The sequence below is a fragment of the Balaenoptera borealis genome (genome assembly GCF_965194805.1).
Source record: "Balaenoptera borealis genome assembly, chromosome: 20".
Lineage (NCBI taxonomy): Eukaryota > Metazoa > Chordata > Mammalia > Artiodactyla > Balaenopteridae > Balaenoptera > Balaenoptera borealis.
In genome coordinates, this window is record NC_138879.1 from 57,619,275 (window position 1) to 57,638,156 (window position 18,882).

At 45.5% G+C, this 18,882-nt stretch overlaps 2 protein-coding genes across 15 annotated transcripts in view; one reads left to right on the forward strand and one right to left on the reverse strand.

The window, feature by feature from the left end:
• Positions 1–870, reverse strand: part of LOC309618899 (uncharacterized protein) — a gene marked incomplete at its 5' end in the record, with an annotated part of 56,884 nt that extends 56,014 nt beyond the window's left edge. For 6 of the 13 annotated variants that reach the window (XR_014238666.1, XR_014238667.1, XM_082373381.1 and 3 more), the window contains one exon: positions 278–870. Coding sequence is in view for 5 of the 13 variants with exons in the window: in XM_082373381.1 (XP_082229507.1) it covers positions 278–870 (593 nt within the window). The remainder of the gene's footprint in view (positions 1–277) is intronic. The other 7 variants (XR_014238669.1, XR_014238670.1, XR_014238672.1 and 4 more) reach the window with 5 other exon arrangements.
• COX10 (cytochrome c oxidase assembly factor heme A:farnesyltransferase COX10) overlaps positions 768–18,882 on the forward strand; it is a 109,075-nt gene continuing 90,960 nt past the window's right edge. For both annotated transcript variants that reach the window (XM_082373366.1, XM_082373367.1), the window contains exons 1-3: positions 768–895; positions 4,738–4,871; positions 6,594–6,915. In XM_082373366.1, the coding sequence (XP_082229492.1) occupies positions 853–895; positions 4,738–4,871; positions 6,594–6,915 (499 nt within the window). In that variant the 5' untranslated portion in view covers positions 768–852. The remainder of the gene's footprint in view (positions 896–4,737; positions 4,872–6,593; positions 6,916–18,882) is intronic.

Here is an 18,882-nt window from a genome sequence, read left to right on the forward strand (position 1 = left end):
AGGAGGAGCGCTGAAACCTGCCCTCCTAATCAGACACGAATGATAACTTATCAGTTCTTGGCCGTGACAGGAGTCTGGCTGGGTACCCACTGCAGAGACATCATTTAATTCTCTCAACCATCTTATGGGACATATGCTATTATGATCCCCGTCGCACAGCGACATAACCGAGGTTCAGGGGACTTAGGTCGTTTGCTCAACAGGTCAGGAGGCCAGGAGGTGGAGCCAGGAATACAGAGGTCACTCCAGAGCCCGGAACCTTAAACTCTGCACGCACCTTCCTCGTCCCGAGATGCTCCTGACGACTCCTCGGCGTGGCTCAGGGGCCAGGAGCCCGAGTGCATCGCTCCCCGCATCTGACAGCGAATATGGTAAAGCTGTAACTGATGGGGCTGGAAGCTGGGGGCACCGTCCCCAGAACCATTTCCTCCCGGCGCCTCGGTGGCCCAAAAGGATCCCGGAGGTAACTGCAAGCGGCCCGCGAGCAGCCCGCGGCCGGCCCTGCCCAAGCGCCAGGCCCCTCGGGTCCGGCCAGGGATGCCGGCCTCGGGGCGGGAGGCGCGGGTCCACCGTCGCGCGCGGCCTTTCCTCGGAAGTCTCCGCCGCCCCGCGCTCCTCGCGCTCCGCGAAGGTACCTCGGGTCCCGGGCCCTAGGCCCAGCGCGCTCCGGCCCGGCGGCCGGTCAACGCCCCTCAGGCCACAGGCCTCCACTTCCGCGTCCCGCCCGCCGGAAGTGACGAACCGGAAGCTCCCGCTTCTCTCACGGGGGGCGGGGAAAGAAGATGGCGGCGCCCAGCAGCCGGTGAGGAGAGAGGACGCGGGGACTCCGCGGGGCCGCCGGACTCGTGCGTGATGGCCGCATCCCCGCATACTCTCTCTTCGCGCGTCCTGACAGGTACTGCTCCCGTTCTCGGGCACCACTTTGGGGGAATTTTCTTCTCTTTGTCACGTGTGACGCCGTGGTTCCGCCTGCCTGCAACCTTGGGAGCCCTTGGCGAGGTCGGCGGGGCACCAGTGCGGGAAGTGACTTTTGGAGTAGCCTGACGTGAAGAGGCCACGGAGCTAGGGTCTAGTCTTGCACTTGGGCCCCGGTGGTCCGCACCGTCTCCATCTCCTCCTCCCCCCGGGGCGGTGGGCGCGGTGTCTGGTGCTTCTTTCAGTTTTCAGAGACTGGAGGCTGCGGGAGAGAGGACGGGGTAGAACCTGGGGGCTCCACGAGCCTCTTGGCTTATTAGAGTCTTAGGTCCTAGCCATTTGTAAGTTACTCGTACGTCCCACTTGTAAGGACCGGGCAAGTGCTTTTCTCCCCCACCCCCCAACCCGGAAGCCTTGTTCCAGGATAAAGGGTCATGATGGCGATGATAAAGATGATGACCACCTCAGACAGCGGGCCATAACCACCCCCTGACCCCCAGACTTTTGTCTTTCTCCATTAGTGTGGTCCCTGATATAATCCCTCCACGCCAAGGACCTGTCATAGCTATATGTTGAAAGTGGGATGCACTTTCCTGCCCCTTGGCTCGGTCTCAGCTCAAATGTTATCTGTTCAGAGAGGCCTGACCACCCTATCTAAGGAGAGCCCCCCGCCCCTCTTTTCTTGCATCACCCTGTTTCTTTCATGATGGTTAGCACAGTCTGTAGTTGTTTATTTATAACCGGTTTATTACGTGTTTCTCTGAACTAGGAGATTGAACCTTGTGCAGGCAGGGACGGTATCTCTCTGGTTCACCTCTGTGTCCCCAGTGCCCGACACAGTACCGGGGGTGCATTGTTGGTGCTGAATAATTACGTGTGAATGAATGAAATTTCTCCTGATGGAGTTATTAAACTGGAGGTTGGGAACTGTTTTGCCCCCCTCCACCCCCGTAGTTTAGGATGGTAACTGATGGGTGACGAATGTGGTGCTGGTGGCCCATGTTGGAGGTGGACTCCCTCTGGGTCTATAAAATGAGGCAATTCAACTAGATGATCTCAAAGGTCTCTTCTGGTTCAAAAGGAGGGCAGGAGGGTGAGAAGTGGGAGTGTGTATACATGAAACAAGATTGGCCGAGGTTTGGTAGTTGTTGAAGCTGGGGGATCAGTGATGGGGGCTCATTGTGTTCTTCTGCTATTGCATATGACTGGGATTTTCCATAATGATACATTTTATTTAAAGGGTCTGTAGTTCTTTTTGAATTTCTTTGTTGCCTTCTCCCATCCCTGACTGTGAGTGTTTGATCCTGACCCTAGACACTCATTCTCAGAGAGCTCATCCTTTCTTAGCGCTTGAATTATCACCTCTGTAGGGAGGTTTTTCCAATGTGCATTCCTCAAGATTGGCTGCTTTTCTGCCTTTCAGTTCTGTATTTTCAGCTTCCTATAGGACAAGTCCGCCTGACTACTTAGAATTCCCCAGTTCAGTAAGTGGGCTGCATATTCCACATGGTTTGTTGCTGGACCCGTCTTTTTGATGCAGGTATGGGGGGAATTAACAGACAGCTTATTAGCTTCCTGAAGCTATGAACATAATCGCCAAAAGATCTGCTAGTAAGTGGTCTGTGCAACCTGCTATGATCCACTTGGAAGATCCACTGTAAGAGCTTGATATGGAAGCAGCATGGGGGGAAGGTGGCAGAAGGGTAAATAGGGACTGTATCAGGTACCTAGTGGTCATGCCTGACTGTTCTTCTAAAGCTTCAAAGAATTTTATAGCCATTAAAAACTTTTCAGGACCTTTCAGCTTCTTATCTGTGCACTTCATTTTTTTTTTTTTTAAATTTATTTATTTATTTATTTATTTATTTTTGGCTGCATTGGGTCTTCGTTGCTGCACGCAGGCTTTCTCTAGTTGTAGTGAGCGGGGGCTACTCTTCGTTGCGGTGCGCGGGCTTCTCATTGCGGTGGCTTCTCTTGTTGTGGAGCAACAATCAAAAAAAAATCTTAAAAAAGAAAGAAAGAAAGAAGTGCCACACAAAAAGAGTGTGAAGTGATAGAGTAGTTGAAGGAGACTTTGACATTTTACAGGCAGCGGGCGGAGGCAGGACCGTGCCAGCAAGGAAGCAGCGTCAGCGAAGATGCACGAGCTGGAATGGTGGCGCGTGCCGTGCAGGGCACGAGACAGCGAGTCATAGGTACAGGTTTGGGCAGGTAATGTGTATTCCAGGCTTCAGAAGGAAACCGTTGGCTCTATGAGACTTGGGTTGGAGAGGAAAGAGAGTTAACCTAAGTCAGGGCAAGTGGCTTGAATCCCATGCCTGTACCGTAGTCCAAGTGTGAGATGACAAGGGTCTGTATCTCTCAGCGGCAGGGAAAGAAGTGGACAGATTTGACCAGTGTTTCAGCGTTGACTGGAGTTGATGATTATTAGGTGATGAAGGAAGAGTTCAAGGTGGTCCTGGAATCTCAAGTAGGCGATGGTTCTATCAGCAGTAGGGAACAGAGTAGAGATAAGGGTGAGAGTAACGTTCTCAGAGACATACTAGAACCCATCCACGTGGAGATACTCAGCAGATGGAAAGAGGCGTAGTGACTCTAGAAATGGGTTGAAGATGAACAATTACCCTGGAATTACGTTTGTTCAGGGACAGTATGTAGCGCTCAGAACAGCAGCGACACAACTGCCTTCACATGGCTGACACAGCAAGAGGAGCTACTGCGAGAACCCGAGAAGTGGTAAGTTGTGGGCGGCAGAGAACCAGGGGTCCTTAGGGTCATGGAAGCCATGGAAGGAGAGACTTAAAAGAAAGGGGGGGGGGTCTGTGCTGTGGTCCTTTCGAAGGCTTGCCCAGGATGAGGCCTTACATGGAAGCATTAGATTTGCTGATGTTTGAGAGAAGGTTTAGAGAGAAATGATTAAAAGCCAAATTCGGATACAACAAAAATAGCTTCTTCCTAACTAGGTTGATAGACTCATACTTTATTGAGAGCTATTTCCTCTCCCTTTTCCTTGGCTTACCTGACATGGCCAAAATACTAATCTGAAACATATCTTCCATTTTACTGTTATTTTTTGAGAAAAATTCTGCTTCTTATTTTATACTTTTTAAAAAGTGACTGAACTGATTGTTATATATTTTATTCTTTTTTTAAAATTTTTAAAAATTTTTAATTTATTTATTTAATTTATTTATTTTTGGCTGCATTGGGTCTTTGTTGCTGCGCGCGGGCTTTCTCCAGTTGTGGCGAGCGGGGGCTACTCTTCGTTGCGGTGCGTGGGCTTCTCATTGCGGTGCCTTCTCTTGTTGCAGAGCACAGGCTCTAGGCGCTCGGGCTTCAGGAGTTGTGGCACGTGGGCTCAGTAGTTGTGGCTCGCAGGCTGTAGAGTGCAGGCTCAGTAATTGTGGCGCATGGGCTTAGTTGCTCCGCGGCATGTGGGATCTTCCCGAACCAGGGCTCGAACCCGTGTGCCCTGCATTGGCAGGCGGATTCTTAACCACTGCGCCACCAGGGAAGCCTTATATTTTATTCTTAAAAAGATCTATGGTTTGGTCATTTCAGCATTTGATATAATAAAAGCCTAATGATCCTGAGATGAAAAAGTTCCCTAGCCCTGCTGGAGAATTACGCTCACTTAAACAGTGAGCAGGGCTGATCAATACCGTTCATTCACAGGTCTGGATCAAGTCATTTCAAAGTTCTGACCCATCACTCATGTGTTGCTTACCGTGGTGCGGGCTCTGCTTCTGGGTAGGTCCAGTCATCACTTGGTGAGAAGTATTAACGATTTTAACATTTTTTCCCCCTTCCTCTCTATTACAGGCTGGGTAGGAGGATGTGTCTGGTATCTAGAAAGGAGAGCCTTGCAGGAGTCACCTCGTAGGTTCCTGCATCTTCTCAGGAACGTCAATCAACAGTGGGTTACATTTCAGCACTTTAACTTCCTCAGGCACATGGTACGTTCAGAAGACCATCCTCACTTTGTGCTCCCTGCCTTTACTTTCCCTGTGTGAGGGGACTGTAAGAAGAGTTTTAAGAAGTACTCTTTGAAAAGGACTTTTATTTCATGTGGTCTGAAGTTTATCCACAACTTTAATCCCTTGTTCTGTTTATGCTTAACTGAAACCAGAATAATTCTGGTGTCTGAGTTTTGAAGTATGATCTTGAACTTATTGATTAAGTTTGGGAAAAGATTGAAAACTGCTGGCATGTTTCGACTAGGCCACAATTAGGAAAAGCTGAACTGTTATGATGCATCTTTTTAAATTCTTTAAAGTTCTGTGAATACAGAAATAATTGCTTTAACCGTGTGACCTTCCTGTCTTCTAACATCAGCAGTGTATTCAAAAGTCTTTTAAACACATGCCCTTCTGAGCAGATTCAAACAAATTGAGTTTGTGATTTGCTGGGCATTTTACAGTGGGCGTTGGTAATACAGCTCAGTCCTCTTGTAGGATTTTGTCCAGGTCGACTTCATGGTATTGGCAGTGTGGTAACTTACATTTGCCACTTTCTCAAATGGCAAAGGATCATAGGATGAAGAAACGACAGCTAAAAACTCATGATTTCAGTGCAAGCAGGACAGAATAGCAAATTCATACTCTGAAGTCCTATTTGACATTTCTCTCACCTTTTTTTTTTAACTTAAAATGCCCACTTTAACTTTTAAAATCTTAATGAAACTCATTGTTTTGATGAGAGATTTTAATTTCCAGAAATGTTCAGACTTTTAAAGTTGGTGATCGAGGATAATGGATATTTAGAAGAGAAACTCAAATATGTTTAATGCCTTTTTTATGTAAATAGAACTCTGAATTCATTCATGAGTTTGTAACTCCTTTCTAAGACGAGTATATGTAATTTCAAGTCTTTGTGATGTAATGAAAAATTGCTTAACTAGTTATCAGGATAGGTTGCTCCAAGTCCCAGGGGCATCTATAAGTAACTAGTTGTTGATTCTCGTCTCTGTCAGTTTATTTCCGAGCCTTGGTTTCCTCATTTGAAAATTAAAGTGAGAGATAATTAATAATGATCCATCTTTTTTAACAACTTTTGGGAACATTGAATGAGATATGTATTCGATAAACTCTAAAGATATATGTTATATAAAACTGTAAAGTGCCTCAAGGATATTAGTCATAGTTACTCCTTTTTGCTAGTAAGTAATAAGAGATTATCTGACTCTAAAATCCAATTCTTTCCCCACACCCACTGCCCTGAGGTCACTGAGCCCTGGGTTGTGCCCCCCACAGAGTACGTCTGCATGCACTGTTCACCTGGGAACATGGAAAGTCAACAGGTTGCCTTGGCTCTTGATTATAGAAAACTTTTTCATTGTATTTGGAATATGAAACCTCCAGTTTCTGGTACTACATGGAGGGAAATTCTGGGGGAGATAAATATGAACTAAATTTATCTTTCTTTCAAGGAACTTAAATTCCTAGGATTTTCTAAGCCGTAGAATTTGAAAAACCAGTTAATTGTATTCTCCATATTTCTTAGTAGAGTGATTCCCATGTAATACACTCTAACACGGGTTACGTCAGTGAGTATTTATAAAGGTATAGGAAAATCTTTTAGGTATTGTACAAGTTGGACTGATGGAAGGTGCTACTGAACAACCATTTAAGAGCATTTTGGGCCTTGGTTTCCTAGTAACGTGTACCTTTTTTATTCAGTATGTCACACGACTGAACAGAAGCTTCAACCAGCAAATAAAACCAAAGCCGGAACCAGTGCCATCTCCTTTCCTTGAAAAAGCATCTTTGGATGAGGCCAAAACCGAAATATACAAGATGAGACCTCTTTCGCCCCCAAGCCTATCTCTGTCCAGAAAGCCAAATGAAAAAGAATCGATAGAACTAGAACCCACCCCAGTAATTGAAGGCTCTATAGCTGTGGGAACAGAGACAAAAGAAGAAAAGCAGTGGAAAGAGATGAAGCTGCGTGTGGATGATTTGCCAGGAATTTTGGCTCGGCTGTCCAAAATCAAACTCACAGGTACTTTGTTTTTCCGGTCTAGTCAGATTCTTACTTGAGACTGTTGTTGTTTTTTTTTTTTTTTTGTTAAACAAAATGCTAATTTTGTTACTGCCCCAAAAGGAATGATTTTGAAACTACAGGTCCCCTCTTAGTATTTTTCCTCTCTTCAACTTAATTGGGATTTGAAATCAAATTTTTGGAATTCTGTTTACACAGAATAGTAAATAGTATTACCCTAAACATATTGTACTAAAAATAGTCTCACTTTTATTTGCAGTTAACACAGAATATTTATCCTCCTTATTTCCTTGTCTTTTGTGTGTTCACGCCTGCTGCCCTGTAACGATGCAGTAAGATAATGTGTTCCGTTTCAGTTCTGGGAACAAGAAGGACTGCACTGCTGGGCTTGATGGGCAGTGAACCCACGGGCACTGGGACTCCCAGCTCACTGCTGTGCTTTGCTTCTTGTAGGGCCCCTGGGATTGTCCCACATGTGCGGGAATGTAGAGTGTTTCTCTCGAAGAAAGCTGGTGACTACACTGTTGAGCAAAGCTTGTCTGATTTTGTAAATAAAGTTTTATTGGAACACGGCCACAGCCGTTGGTTCTGTGCTGATGTCATGCTACCTCGGGAGAATTGAGTCATTGCCACAGAAAACTTATGTCCTGGAAAGCCTGGAATATTTCCTGTCTGGCCCTTTAGAGAAAAAGTTTGCTGACCCCAGCTATAGAGCATGGACTAGTGAGAGGCAAGGATGATGGCAAACAAATCAGTGGTGGTCAACTGAGAAATGACTTGGGGCTGAGTTAAGGAGAAAAGGGGGGAGAGAGAGAGAGAAATATTAAGGAAGTGGAATGCACAGAACCTCAGGTAGACGTGGTGGAGTACTGGGGGCCATAAGGTAGAAGGTTTAGGACACGGACTTGCAAGGAGTCTTGACTGCTGTTAGGTGGAACAAGTCTTCCCCGGTCCTGGGCCCTTTGCTCCTTACTATCCTCCACCCAGCCCAGTTCTGAGAGAGAACGTAGAGTAGTGACCTCTGGGCTGGAGTCCCTGCCGTCAAATCCTCGCTCTCACTAGTTGAGTGACCTTGAGCAAGTTCCATACATCTCTGTGCCTCAGTTTACCCATCTGTAAAGTAGGGATAATAATGATACCTACTTCCTAGGTCAATACTGAGTTTTAAATGGGGTGACATCTGCAAACTGTGTAGAAGAGACCATGTTAAGACCTATACACTTGTTTCTTAAATAAAAAAATAACTTCGTCACCTGGGTGCCCCTGCAGGCACTTGAGTTTGCTGCCCCTGCTCTGGGACAACTTGGGGCCTTCTGCTGTGGAAGACTGGATGAATGGTTGTGTTGAGACTTGAGAATGTGAACAATGAAGGGAGAACCAGGTTTGGGGGGAGAACAGTTTTGGACACACAGAATTCGAGTTGCTGCTCGCATATCCGGGTGGAGAGGTCCAGCGAGCGCTGGCTGTGAAGGACAGGAGCTGAGCTAGACCACTGGGCCGGAAGAGCACGCGGTCTTCAGCGCAGGGCTGACTGTGAAGCTGTGGTGGTGAGCGGGGTTGCCAGGGGTCAAGCGTAGAGTGACCAGAGCGGAAGGCCAAGCACAGGACTTTGGGGCATGTCCCCTTTTCAGGATTGGGCAGAGTGTATAATGGAGTCTGCAAGGAAATAAATGGTCAGAGGAAGTGGCTTGGTCACGGAAGCCAAAAGAAAGCCAGTCCATAAAGGAAATGACCAACACTTAAATGGTAGAGGTCTCCTAAGATGCCTGGCTATGAAGTTATTTTATTTGGCGGTTAGGAAGTCAGCGTTGATGGACTGCTCAGTCAGGAACTAATTATCAGTGTTTCTTCTTAGAGTCTCAAATGAGGTACTTTAAATACTTAATTTAAAATAATGTCTTAAAGTTTGTTTTCATAATGCTTATTTCTTTAGGGACAGATAGGAAAGGATGACAACTGGTTTAGGATCAATTTGGGGGGCTGGGGGCACATTTTCCTTCCCTTCATGCCAGATGTTGTATTGTTTTTCCTTTTCTGTACCTTATAGTGTTGCATATCTGAATAGGCATTCCAGATGCAGGGTTTGATATTTAAAACATGGTGTCTGAAATCTAAAGCAATGACTAAATCCCTTCTTTAATGGTACATGTTGTGCTCTATGTATGTTGCATGTTGACTTACCGGTCCCCAGGTGTCAATTTGCTAAGGAGCATATGTGGCACGTGTGTTCAAACGGGGCTTCTGCTGTCCCCAGAGATCAACTCCCAGAGGCCTGGGACCGGACCCAGAGCTCTGCATTTCGGCACGCGTGCAGATGCTGTGATGCAGGTGGTCCTGGACCACCCTTCGAGAAAGTGAAGGAAGGGTTGCACAGGCAGAGGGCCGGGCCCAGCCCCAGTGGCCTGGAGGATGTGGGAGAGCTCGCCCCTCCCTTCCCGTGAGCCAGAGCAGCCCTTGCCACCACTGGCACGGGAGCAGCCAGCTGGGGGGCTGTGGACCACACAGGAGAGATGTGCACAGGCGAGGTACACGGAGGGAGCGGCGGGCAGCAGCCCCCCCTGCAGCCACACATGGAAAAGCCCTGGGCAGTAAACTCCTCTAGCATTTTATATATTCCATGCCCCAGGCTTCTGGAGGAGCTAATTGAATTAAAGTCATTTCCTTCTGCTTATTCCATTTAAAGAGGCAGCACCCTTTGGGTGACCCCGACCCTCTTGTTTGACCTCTTACCTCCCTGTTTATTTTATTACTTGAATTCACACATCTTGGAGTCAGCAGGATTTTTTTTTTTTTTTTTAAAAGAAAATCCCTGGTATCTATAAATTGATTTCTTTTGGACTCTTAACATCTCGGGCAATTCGTTTATAGCTAATGATGGCGGAGACAGAAATACCTGGGAGTCAGTGATCACTTTTAGAGAACTAGTCTTCCTTTCTTTGCCTCCTTCTGTTTATAGCTGTGATATGCCGAGGATAACCAAGTGTGGACGAAGTGAAGAGCCACGCAGTGACGTCCTCACATTTCCTTTGCAGGATAGGAGGGTGGCAGTGGGATGATGCTCTGGCATTTATGCCAGGATCTGGGCCAAAGTTTGCAGGAGATAATGCCATTTAAAGATTTTGTTTTCTGTGCAAGGAAGTAAGACTGAGTTTATAAAGAAGTAATAATATGTCTCCCTTGAGTTTCTCTTGCCAGCTGAGCTATTTACAATACGTTTTTGGAGTTTGTTGCAAGGACCACACTGGGGTGAAGAAATTTTATTTGGATTAGGATCATAAGAAGCTTTGGTGACTCAGCTGAGTTTATACTTAATATGTGTCAATAAAAAGCAGAAATTTTTTCCTGAATAATGTCTGTGCTGAAAAGCTACAACACATTTTCTGAGACCAGAACGCTGAAATAGATCGTTTATTGGAGCAAATAGATTAGGCTGTCCATGGAACTGATATAAACTACAGTCTGTCAGTGTATAGATTTTTTTCCCCTAGAACCTAGAATGATGCTTTTTATTAAAAGGAAAAAAAAAAAGAACCCAAGAATAGAGGATACAATTTATTTTAGATTGTCTGTAGTTTCTAAAAGTCAACATACTGTAATCATCAGCTCTCGGATACTGCATAAAGGATTTTTCTCATTTTCATAAAAATATTAGTTGAGTAGAATTTTAATTTTTAAAATTTTAACGTATATTTTGAAATAAATACCTTAATATTTATATGCTTGTTAAATGTTAAAGCAGTATTTTTATTAGTAAGTGTTTACTTTTAGAACAAATAGAAAATATAGATAAGCAAAAATGAGACGAATGGAATCTCCTTGTAAGTCTACCCTCTCAAAATAATAACCATTTTGATGATTTTGGTGTATTCTAGAATGTTTTTCTATACATGCCATTCAGATATTTTTGCTTTTTTTTTTTTTTTTAAATTTATTTATTATTTATTTATTTTTGGCTGTGTTGGGTCTTCGTTTCTGTGCGAGGGGGGCCACTCTTCATCGCGATGCACGGGCCTCTCACTATCGTGGCCTCTCTTGTAGCGGAGCCCACGCTCCAGACGCGCAGGCTCAGTAGTTGTGGCTCACGGGCCTAGTTGCTCTGCGGCATGTGGGATCTTCCCAGACCAGGGCTCGAACCCTTGTCCCCTGCATTGGCAGGCAGATTCTCAACCACTGCGCCACCAGGGAAGCCCCTATTTTTGCTTTTTAAACAAAAGTAAGATCATAATGTGAATGCTTTCTGTACTTTTTAAAAAATTCTGATTCTGTGCATATCTTTTTGTGTCCCTATGCTTATCCTGTTTTTGATGACCTTCTTTTTTAATAAGTAGTGTTGTCTTAAGATACAAAAGCACATGATAACATACCACCCAGTTTGACATGGTGTTGTTGGACTTCTCTTGCATTTTTAAGCTTGAGGATAGAGGCTCTCAGTTTCCATTACTGGTGAAACATTCCTGTGGCCCAAAGGAGACACAGAGGCAACCAGCAAGGGAACTTTTTCTCTGAAAAGGTTTTTCCAACGTGTTTTTGAAACCACAGAGCCAGCATCCTGCTTTTTCGCAAGTCTGGTTTCTCGTGCCGTCCGCTTCCACGCTCGGCACACAGTGAGTCTGTGCCCAGCTTTGGCCCCGGTGCCCCCGCCTGCCGGGCATACCCGCCGTGCAGGGGCAGTGTTGGTGCGGGGCTTGCTCTTCGGGTTAAGGTCCTCAGATTCATCTCTGCCTCGGCTCGGTGAGGAGTACGTCAGGGCCAGGCCCTGCTTCTCTCTGGTGTGACTGCTCTTCTCTCCCTCCAGCTGTGATGCAGCTGCCTCCAGACAGTCCTGCCGTTGCATAACGTGGGTCCGTGTCGCCGTGGTCCACCCTGGCCTCTGCTTCTGGCCCCTCACCCTCCACACCAGCCAGGGAGACAGGGTCCCGTCAGATAGCCTTTATTTCCCATACTTATCCATTTTCTTCCCACTTGGTATTAAGGTAGTCTAATTTTCTGCTATTCAAATAGTGAAAGTAATAAGTCAGCTCTCGGCAGCTGTCTTCAATTTCATCTCATCTGCACTGTATTTAACAAACATTTCTTGAGGGTTTTAGTATCCTCTCTTTACCTAATTTATTGCTGATGTAGGTTTTTCTCCAATTTTCATTTTTATTCCATCATTTCATTTGGTTTCTGGTAGGAGTGGGCCACGTAGATGCCTCAGCCAGTGTTCTAAGTTAGATGAAAAATGCATTTATCTCGGCTATTCTGTTTTCTATTGATATAATTGTTTTAAATTCAGTTTGATGTTATTTGGATTGATTTTAAGTGGAAGAGGTGTGGTAGATGCTCGAAGAATGTAGAGATAAATTTCATGTGGATGATAATCATTCTCAAAAAAACATTGATGACTTTAAAGAAGAGAAGGAGAAAAAGCTATGAGTTGAGAATGGGCTCAGCTCCATGTAACTGAAAACTTGGAGAACGGTGACTTAAGCAAATAAAGCGTTTATTACTCTCTTGTAATAAACCTCAAGAGAGGTTTATTACTCTCTTGAGTCTGAAATTAGGAGCCCAGAGCTAGTGCTCGAGGATGTTGTCTACATAGCTGGCCCTTGTTTTTTGCTCTGTCATCATTAGCTTGTGGCTTTTATCCTCAAGACCACAAGATAGTTGCCACTCCCCCATCATCATATTATATTCCAGGCAGAAAGAATGAAGAAAGGGGATGGTGTAGAAAAGCAGAAGCCTCCTTATGAGACTTGGCCTCTTTAGGGAATTCCCTGGTGGTCCAGTGGTTAGGATTCTGCCCTTTCACTGCCAAGGGTGCGGGTTCGATTCCTGGTTAGGGAACTAAGATCCCTCAAATCGTGCTGCCTTTTTACTTGGGAAGGGAAGCTTTTGATAGGAATGTCTCCTTATATCTCATTGGCCAGGACTGTACAGCATGGCTTCTCCAGCTAAAAGGGAGGTTGTAAAGAATTCTTACCTCTATCATTTAAGAAGCCAAAGCATCTGAAGTCCAGCCTAGTCAGCTCTGTCGGTATCCAGCTTCTCTGTATTCTCACAGCGCCCCCCAGGCTGTCTCATTATGCAGCGTCCCCTCCCAGGAAGAGGATGCAGGGCTGCCCACCTCTCCACCCCCGGTTTTCCAAAGAAAATAGAACAGCACCCCTAGGTCCGCTCTGGGACTACACCACACGTGCACTTCACATGTAACGTGTTTAAATGAAGACTGCTTTGCCACCCCAACATGCACTTCCCCAGTGGTGGTTGTGGACGTGTAGCCATCTGTCGGCAGTCTTTCCCTGTCGTCTTGATAATCAGATACACATTTGAGACTCCTAGTTTGTGCTGGGGAGTTGTCAGCCCTGGACTGTGCAGTGAGGAAGGCCACCTAGCCCAAGACTACCTTGAAAAGTGTAGGTTGACAGTGAAACTTGAGCTAAACAAGGGAACGAGCCAGGTGGTCCCATGGAATTTCCTCTTTCCTTTCTTTGTTGCATTTACCAGTCACTGAAGGCTTTTGCATCCTGCTAAGTTTTCTTCCTCACCCCAAATTCCATCATCGACTTAGGGGACTTCACTATTTTCAGTGGTTCTGAAACTCGAATCGCTTGTTATAATGCAGATTTCTAGGCCTCATCTCCATAAACCCCTTCCCTCAAGGTCTGGGATGGGGCCTAGGAATCTGTATTTTAACAGAGGGCCCTGGTAGGCATGGTCCCCAGAACATATTTGAGGAACTCTTCTTACCTGGAGAACTCATTCAGCACCCTCTCTACCACCTCATCTTCATTCTCAGCAAACTACCTTGCTTTCCATTTCAAAAAAAAATAGAGCTTTAGTTCTCGTCAAGTGGGAACTCAGCAACTTCCTGCTAACCGAATTCATCTGAATTCTCACCTGTCATTGCCTCTTCTCCCCTCTGCCTGTTCCCCTGACCCCACCCCAGCCCAGCCCCATCAGTGGACGGCTCCATCACCGTGGCACCTGGGAGTCCTCTTAGACTCTGCAAACGCAAGCAGGCCTCCCTCGTCTGTGGAGGGCGGGTTACTGCATCTCTGGAGGGGACAAGACGATTGCTTCCCAGCCCTGCAGGTCAGAAATGCCCAGGTGCCTAATTAGCATTTTGGGGTATTATCAAGGGCTTGGTTTCCAGTTCAAAGCAAAACATGGTAGCATCTCATTTATTGACATTAAGGAATGAAAAACTTACAGAAGTGAATTTAAAAGAATGTTACAAGGTTATCTCTAAGTACTAAAAATAGTTTTTGCTAAAAAAATAGCATTATTTTTTTATATCTTAAGCGGGTGGATAGTGAATTGGGAAGTTAAGAATGAAAAGAGGAGTGCTAACATATCAGTGATTTGCTAAAAAAAATACAGGGGCCCGCTTTTTATCTGTATTCACACGGGTGCAGGGGAGGAGGGTCGGTCTGTCTGGCGCTCCCTCACCCTGCGGCCTTGTCCTTGCTGTCGCTCTGCCTCTCGCAGTCACGTCTCCCCGCTTCCCCGTTCGCAGGCCAGCTCCTCCTCAGCCTTCGGTCACACCTCTGACCTCAGTGTGAGCGGGCACTTGGTCGGGAGCCCTTCACGTCCCTCACAGCGTTCGTCCGTGACTGCACCCTCTGACATGCTCCCACGCTCTGTGGTCATGCCTGTTGGCTTGTCTGAATCTTCACCAGCCTGTGGGCACCAAGAGACCTGGGACCACATCCATCTTCCTGGCTTGTTGCATTGCCAGGGCCTCGCTCCTGCCCTGCCCATAATAGGTGCTCAAAAAACAGAAGCTCGATGGGAAAAAAAGAAAACTGTAATGAACTCTGTTGCCACCATTTGTAGAATTTGGAACAGCTTAGCCTTTTAATTATAAATAATTATTTTACTGTGATATAATAGTTGAAATGTTTAGTGGTGACTGAAAAGTATTGTACCTTAACTAGATGACCTGGGGCCACTAGATTTCCTCTGTCTGCTTTGTATAGTGTCACCTTCACCTGTTGTCATTGATACGAAACTGAGAAAAATCTTCATTATTTTAATGAAAAGTGCTCAACTAACAGTTTCTTCTTGCCAAGCTCAGTTTTCAAAAGAAGTGTTTTTACTTCTTAAAAGCTTGATAAGCATCAGTTTTATGGAAACGTTTTTTAGTTAGTTACAAAGGTTGTAAAGTGTTGGTTATTAAGTATATTGAAAAGAAAAATTTCTTTTTTGAAAAGGAAAACTAAAAATAGGATGACAAAGTAGAAAATCTTTGATGGTTCAAGGAAAAACTGTGATTGAAAGAACACTCTTAGGGTCTCACTCGGTGTTGCATAGTTAACTTGGATATAGACAGCTTTTATTTATGTTTATTTACACTGACCTGATAGCAATTTCATCTCCCTTTTCTGAATGCTGTGAGTGCAAAGCCAACGCGTCCTGGGGACTGTACTTAAATGTTTCATTTTGGTAGCAGTGTTGCTCAGGAAATTTGAAGTTAGGAGTTTTAATTTGGTTTTAGGATTTTTAAGACCAGCTCTGGTCACTGAGTATGAAAAAAAGAAAGGGGAAAACTGGAAGGCCCGGCAAGTTCTTAGTTTTGCAGCTGTGTTATTAAAAATCTCCACTAAAAAGTGTTTATCTTTTAACCAGAAGTGGTTATGGTTTGTAATCAGTTACCCCCTGATTGGCAGGCTTTAATGTGACTGAGAAAAAAATACCCTGTCTCTCATCAGTTGACTTTTCATCTGAACATAACAATAAGCATAAAAATTGCCACCTTCCTCCGTACGTGTGTGGGTAACATAACCGTCAGGAGGTTCACGGAACAGGGCCAAGCTGTGAAGGCTAAAAAACTCACTTAAATTAGAAATTGAACCATTTGAAGCTTATGGTGTTAACAGAAATGAAGAGAGAGGAAGAAATCATGAAGTACAGCTATCAAGTAAAAATACATGCTCATTTGAAAATCAGAAAAAACTTAATTCTTGCCTCTTAATTAAGTTGTATAATTTTGAGCTTTGAGATCTGCTAACAAAAACATTCCATTGCTTGGAGCCACCGGTGAACAAAACCACATACAAATTCATTAACTGCCTGTTCTTGGGCAGCTTTGTACATAAAAGAGCTTTCAAGAGATTCATCACAGGCTTGTAGGATTTGGGTTATAATATTGCATAGCATCTGCTATCAAGGATAATGAGATGTAATAGATCACAAGGATAATTTGAAATCTATAGAGAATCTCAAACTCTCATTTAGCCAGTGGTTTCAATCTTTTGAGCAGATCTTTTATCAGAGTTGATAATTATCCAAATTGACTTATTGGAGTTTTGTTTTTCACTTAATTCTTTTGGGCCCAGGGCTGAAAAATAGCAAGGCCTTGAAAGACAGAGATAAAGCAGGATGTAGATGACCAATGTTTTAATATAATTGTTAGAGTTATTTCTAACTGACGATCTCAGAAAAGAAAGCGCCTCCACTATGCAGTTCTCAGAGTGTTGAGCCTTCACCAAAAAAAAAAAAAATCATTCCTGGTAAAGCTGGTGCTCCAAGAAAACCTATTGCTTATTGGAAAAGGCGAAACCCTTCAGTGGTTCCTGGCTGCTCTGGAAAGCACACTGTGAGCTGGAGTGGGGAGCCTGGCTACGCTCGCACCCAGCACGTGCAGGGGGGCGCCCTCAGCGTGGGGCTCCCTCCTCTGGGACCTGTGGCCATTCCCCTTGAGACCCGTGCTGCAGGAGCATCGTGGGTTATGCGCAGGGATGCGGTGTCCTGCGAGCCCTGCTGGCCTGGTGGTGGTTTTGTAATCAGCTGGGTGGTGCGTGTGTATATCTTCCCTTCCTTTAGTGGAATTTTCTTCTGAAAATGAGTCTTTGGAGTACTTGCTACAGTACATCCCATAAAGCAGAGAGCCAAATATTATGCATAAAGCGTATGACTCTGGGTTAGACGGTAGATTGAGTTCACTGCCGCTGGTTGACGCCTGGATCTCTGTGTATAAAATCAGACATAATACCCACCAATGCTTGCCTTGCTGTTTATTTTAGAGCAAGCTTCTGCAAAGTTTGTTAGTCGTGTACTTTATCAGTAAAAAAGTTTTAAGTGCACGTGTGTATATTTATAAAATATTTATGCTATTGTATATAAATATGTCATATATAACAAAAATGTATAGTTAAGTTACTTGTAAGTAAAATTCATGTACTCTTACACCTATGTATTATATTCATTTTAAGATACACAAAGTGTGTGTTTTAAAAGAGAGAGTTAAGAAGTCAAATATAAGTGAAAGTTCTCAAGTTTTCTTCCATAACCCTGAGGTAGGTACCCACACCCTGCTTTGAAGTGCAGTGTTTCCGGGACTTAAATAAATGTAAAGGCACTTTGGCATTGCAAAGTGCTTCACAAATGTAAGTCTTGTTTTTATCACTATCATGGTTAATCCACATTTCTTAAGGACTGCACTCCAGGCACTCCCCTGGACGTTCTAAGACAGAGGCGCGTGGAGCTTGTGTGAAGTGTTTTACTGTTTCTCAGAGTTCCTTAAGACACCGCTTTGAAATATTAAGTCTAAGCATAGTGGCTGGAAAAACACATCATCTTGAAGCACATTTTAATAATTACCAAGAGCACTGCTTATTAAAGCCCTTATTACTTGCCAGGCACTGTGCTGAGTGCTTTTGTTATACTAGAAAGTAGTGTTTCTCTAAAAGGTGTCACTCAGTGTGGACAGGAGCCTGGAGGCCCCGCGTGGCTGGTCCCGTGGACAGTACGCCTGGAGAGACAGAGGCTGTGGGTAGTGGCATTTGCATGATTGAAGGTTGTACTAAGAGAGGTTAACTCGGTGTTGCTCCAGAGACAAGAGTTATATCCAGAGGGAGCTGTTTCGAGGGAGTCGTCCTGACTTGGTCTGGGAGAGAGAGAGAGAGAGAGACCTGTCCCACAGCTGGAGCCCTTCTGTGCAGGGCTGTCCGGGCAGAAACCGCTTCCTGTCGCCAGATCCAGGGATAGTGTCCATTCCTCCATCAGGACAGAGATGAGACTAGCTGACCCTAAGTTCCCTCTGACCTTTTAGGGCTTTATTATTCTTGGAGTCACTGAATTGCGTTTCGCTCCTCTGCTGTACCCATTCGGCTTATTCCATATTGAAGGCCCGTGTCACTGCCTTAAGATCCCTCACTCCACCTGTGTTTGCACCGTTGCCACCCTTGCCAGGTCCTGTCCCTGCCCAGCCGGTTCCCTGCAGTGACCTTTCCATGGTTCCTGAGCGAGCTTTCCTCCACTCCGGTCAGTCCTCTGTGTCCTGAAGTCTAGTCTTCCTTAAATGCCACCCTCGTTACAGTATCACACGTTTTCTCTTACTGCAAACCATGTTACCACAGACTTTGCAGGTTAAAACAGCACAAGGTTCTTATTTCGTAGTTCCTAAAGGTCAGAAGTCCAAGTGTGGCCTGGCCGGATCCTCCACTCAGGGTTCCCCTGGGCTGAAATCACTGTGGGCCGGGGCCATGCTTCCCCCCTGGGGCTTGGGGGCCGCTGGCAGAATTCATACCTTCGCATCTCTGCATCTGAGGTCCCCGGACCACTCTGCTCCTACCGGCCGCCTGGGCTTCTTTGCCATGTGGTCCTCGGGTAGCTCACACGGGGAGGCTTGCTTTTTTCTGGGCCAGCCAGGGTGTGCCTGCTTGCGACCGTTTGAAAATCTAACAACTTGTTTTTAATTATAGAGAGCTTCTCCCTGGAGGAGGCAGGCAGACCAGAGACCGCATCTGGTCATTCCTTGTCAACGACGGCATCTGGGAGGACGTGGCCCTGACCACTCTTAGGTCCAGCCTGATGGTTCCGAAAAGAGTCATGGGTAGAGCTGCAGCTGTGCTGGGTGTCAGGGCTGCCTTTGTCACCATGCACCTCCCTAGGTGGCCGCTGAGTCTCTGCATGGCGGTGATTGCGACTGGGCTGGACCTCCACCCGCGAGCGGGGGGCAGGTGGGAGTGCGTGCTTCGGCGT